The sequence below is a fragment of the Dreissena polymorpha genome, chromosome 4 (genome assembly GCF_020536995.1).
Source record: "Dreissena polymorpha isolate Duluth1 chromosome 4, UMN_Dpol_1.0, whole genome shotgun sequence".
NCBI classification, from domain to species: Eukaryota; Metazoa; Mollusca; class Bivalvia; order Myida; family Dreissenidae; genus Dreissena; species Dreissena polymorpha.
In genome coordinates this window covers 53,160,717-53,164,198 of record NC_068358.1, presented here as the reverse complement: position 1 = coordinate 53,164,198, position 3,482 = coordinate 53,160,717, and the positions used below count along the sequence as shown (strand labels likewise).

The window sequence follows — 3,482 nt, the reverse complement described above, 5'->3', positions numbered from 1 at the left end:
TCGTGGGCGAACTCGGATAGTCAAGTGCTCATACGATTGAGCTCACATGGTCCGGCTATGTGCTCATACCTACTTTCGAGAATCATCATGAATGTATTGCCATACTTAATGAACAAGAATATGACCCGCCTCCCAGTTTCGCTCAATGGGTCAAGTTACCCACGGGTACTACTTCCCCGTACCCCTTAACTTTTTTTCGTACCAAAAATGTTTCGTACGCAATTTTTTTCGTACCAATTTTTGTTTTCGTACCCAAAGTTTTCGTACCCAAATTTTTTATCGTACCCAAATGTCCGTATCAACATACACAATTGTGGTGATATAGATAAACTTAAATTGATGTTTATTATCCATCCTCTTCAAAAGCATCGTCACACCAGTACTGCCAGTACTTTGATTTCTAGACGTTAGGCATAAGTGTGTTAAAAATGGATATCACTTTTCCTACATTATACATAAACGGCGAATCAAATCCTTTTGTTTTTATTGTTATTTATTTCAGCATTTTAAGCAAAATTACTTATTCAAAACATAATTTTATGACGATTTCTCAAGAAATAAAGAAAAATAAATATTCATACAAAAACTTAAAGAACATGCCGGTTATCAGTTTGGTAACTTAAACATGTGCATATATGTTTTCCTGAACTAATGTTGTAATATGCGTGAGTGATTATTTCCTACCCCTGTCCAAAATTAAATAAGTTCTTTATTTTCTTACAATAAGAACTAACCCGAACCAATCATAACGCATTTCTTTAGAAGGCGGTCCGCTGTTCATTTATTCGTTTTAAAGCATACGTTATGCGAATAAACAATTTCCACATGAACATGAACACTCAACTACTCCTAAAGGAAAACATTTACACACACATAATACAATTTTTATATACAAAATGTTCAACTATAACGCAATCACGCACGCCTAGGAACAACGAGAGATGCCTCCGGTACACCATGTTGACCTTGTTTGACAAAATCTCTGGAAACCTGTTCCCAGTTGTCAAATGTCAGATTGAAGATTGCCGGGCTTCACCAATATCCTTACCCATCCATGGTATGGCAATAAGCAAATAAACAATCAACTTGAACATCAAAATAACAAATGCAGATACATTATTGATCAGAATTAAACAATTTTCTCACAAACACAAATTAGTAAAGGAACACTAGTACACTAAACGAATGCAACCCACTATTGACAAATAAAATCAGGATCATAAAAGAATATAGCAACGAACAATAGACTTGCAAATATGTGTAATAAATATTATATGCATACCCATTTTTGCTTCATAATTAGTTGTTATTATGACCGTACATAAAAAATTGCTAACCATCTGTTAACTTCTGTTTAAGCGAACTTCCAATTATTCCGGCCGCCCAATCGAAGAAAAGCCTACTCTGTGACCTTGGAGAACTTCTCGATCCCGTTATATGCGCTACGAAAATAATAAAAATATTTTGTTCTGTATTGTTCATAAAATTTTCTCCGCCATTTGTACCGAAGGATATTTTGTTGTCCAATTTTTATGACAATCCGGGCTTAGTCCTTTGTTAGCATGGCGTAATTTCTTAACACATAGACTGTGTGTTACGTTTTAATCCCCTTGGACACGCTCTTATTTCAATCAAATAATATTACGAAATCTATTGTTCGATATCTTTTTTGAAAAAAAAACACGTTTCAAATGTTAGTTTTTGTTATGTTTAAATGGATTTGAAAGGAAAACTCATAGGTATTGGTCGCCGTCTTTTGCAGCAACATTTGTTCATACAGGAGTCATAACAATCCGACGTGTAAAATACAGCAAAAGCGACAGAACGTCCATTTCCAGTCTAAAAAATGGGTCGCTAAGCAGAACGGGAACGGAAGTTCGTTATTAAATAGAATACATAAACATAATGTAAAATTGTACAAGATATACATAAAATCATTTTGTGAAATTTCTTGTTAAAAAGGGCAGCTCAGTATCCAAAAGGCTCCAAAACGTTGTATTTTTACGATTTAAATGATCAGATCGATGTTTCTTTGTGAAATCCTATGATTTCTGCATGGTATCTTAAGGCAAACACCTATATACCGGTAGGCAAGATACAGACCTCCTTATTTTAAATACGTTGATACTTGATACACACAGAAACTTAAGTAATTTTATGACCTTAAGTAGTGGTCTTTCCTTATTTAGCAACACATCAAAAGAGTTGGTGAAAACGCGCCCTGACAATTCGTTTGACAAGTCCATGTTAAACGCTCTCGAACCCCTTGCTCCATCCACGTGACCAGGAGTTGTAAACTCGGTACGGCTCGGAAAGGCTGGAAATTCCGGGCCGCCTCGGCGACAGGCGGTATAGACCCTGCTCCTCACGGAGGTCGTCCAGAATGTGCATAACACTTTCACACATGTAGGTCGTTATCAGCTTAGAATTCTCCTGCGTCGTCTGCGTCTTGTTATAAGTTGCTTCACACTGTGACAAGGAGTTCGTCTTCGTCGATGTGTTGCTCAGGGTCATTTGCTCCGTCGCTTGATCACATTGTTCATCGGAATTTGAAGCAACACCACCAGAAGTCACCGGTATGCCTCTGCCTTTATCATAGTTAGCATCATACAAGTTCTTTTTCTCAAAGGTATCGGTTATGCTTGGATCGGAGTATCGAACTACTACCGGGCTGTGCGGTGTCTGAGTTCGGTGCAGCTGACGACGGTGCTGCGGATACTGCTTGCACAGGTTCCAGTACACCAAGTCCTCGTAACCCTTCATTATGGCGAACTGGGCCTCTGGTGAAAGGGTAGAAGCAAACCGTGGCTTCTCTGGCAGTTGTTTTATCTCGAACGTTTCCACCTCATCGTTTTCGGGTTGGATAGCACTATGCTTTTTGAAACGGTTAAATGCATTTTTTGCATGAGCCAAGCCTGTAATTTTCGACCCCAGCGATCCCAAAGATAATCTTCTTGCTCCCTTCGTGACTGTTGATAATGACCTCTTGTGCTCGTACGTATGTTTAGTTACAGGTACACCTTGTTCAACGATTAATGCGTTTTTCATAAATTTACGCGTGTTATTGTACGGTTCTACAACCGCTAAAGTTGTCCTTCGTGTATGTAGTTGAGACAAGAACGGATTTTTGTCCTCTGGTATGGAAGGCAATTCCCCGAATTTAATGCTTCTTCCTGGTTTATTTCCTTTCAAAATTTGTTTGAAACGTTTGTCTCCAAATGCAATATACGGTTCCTCAGCCGCTATAGTTTTTCTTCTGGTATGTAGTTGAGACCTTACTGGAATTGCGTCCTTTGGCATGGAAGGCAAATCCTCGACTGAAATGCGTCTTTCTGGTTTATTTCCTTTCACTTGTTTCCCGCGTATGTCTCCAAGTGAAATGTACTCGGAGAAGCTTATATTCTCTGTTTCGCCGGAAGACGACAATTCTGTCGGCGTTGTTGTTCGAGGCGATTCTTTGATAGATGGAAACATTGAATTGC

General features: G+C 38.6%; 1 protein-coding gene across 1 annotated transcript; it reads right to left on the bottom strand.

The window, feature by feature from the left end:
• Positions 1–1,243: 1,243 nt before the first annotated feature.
• Positions 1,244–3,236, bottom strand: LOC127876110 (uncharacterized). The gene has a single exon (XM_052421045.1). It carries the CDS (start codon positions 3,046–3,048, stop codon positions 2,248–2,250), a length of 801 nt encoding a protein of 266 aa, XP_052277005.1. The 5' UTR covers positions 3,049–3,236; the 3' UTR covers positions 1,244–2,247.
• Positions 3,237–3,482: the final 246 nt, after the last annotated feature.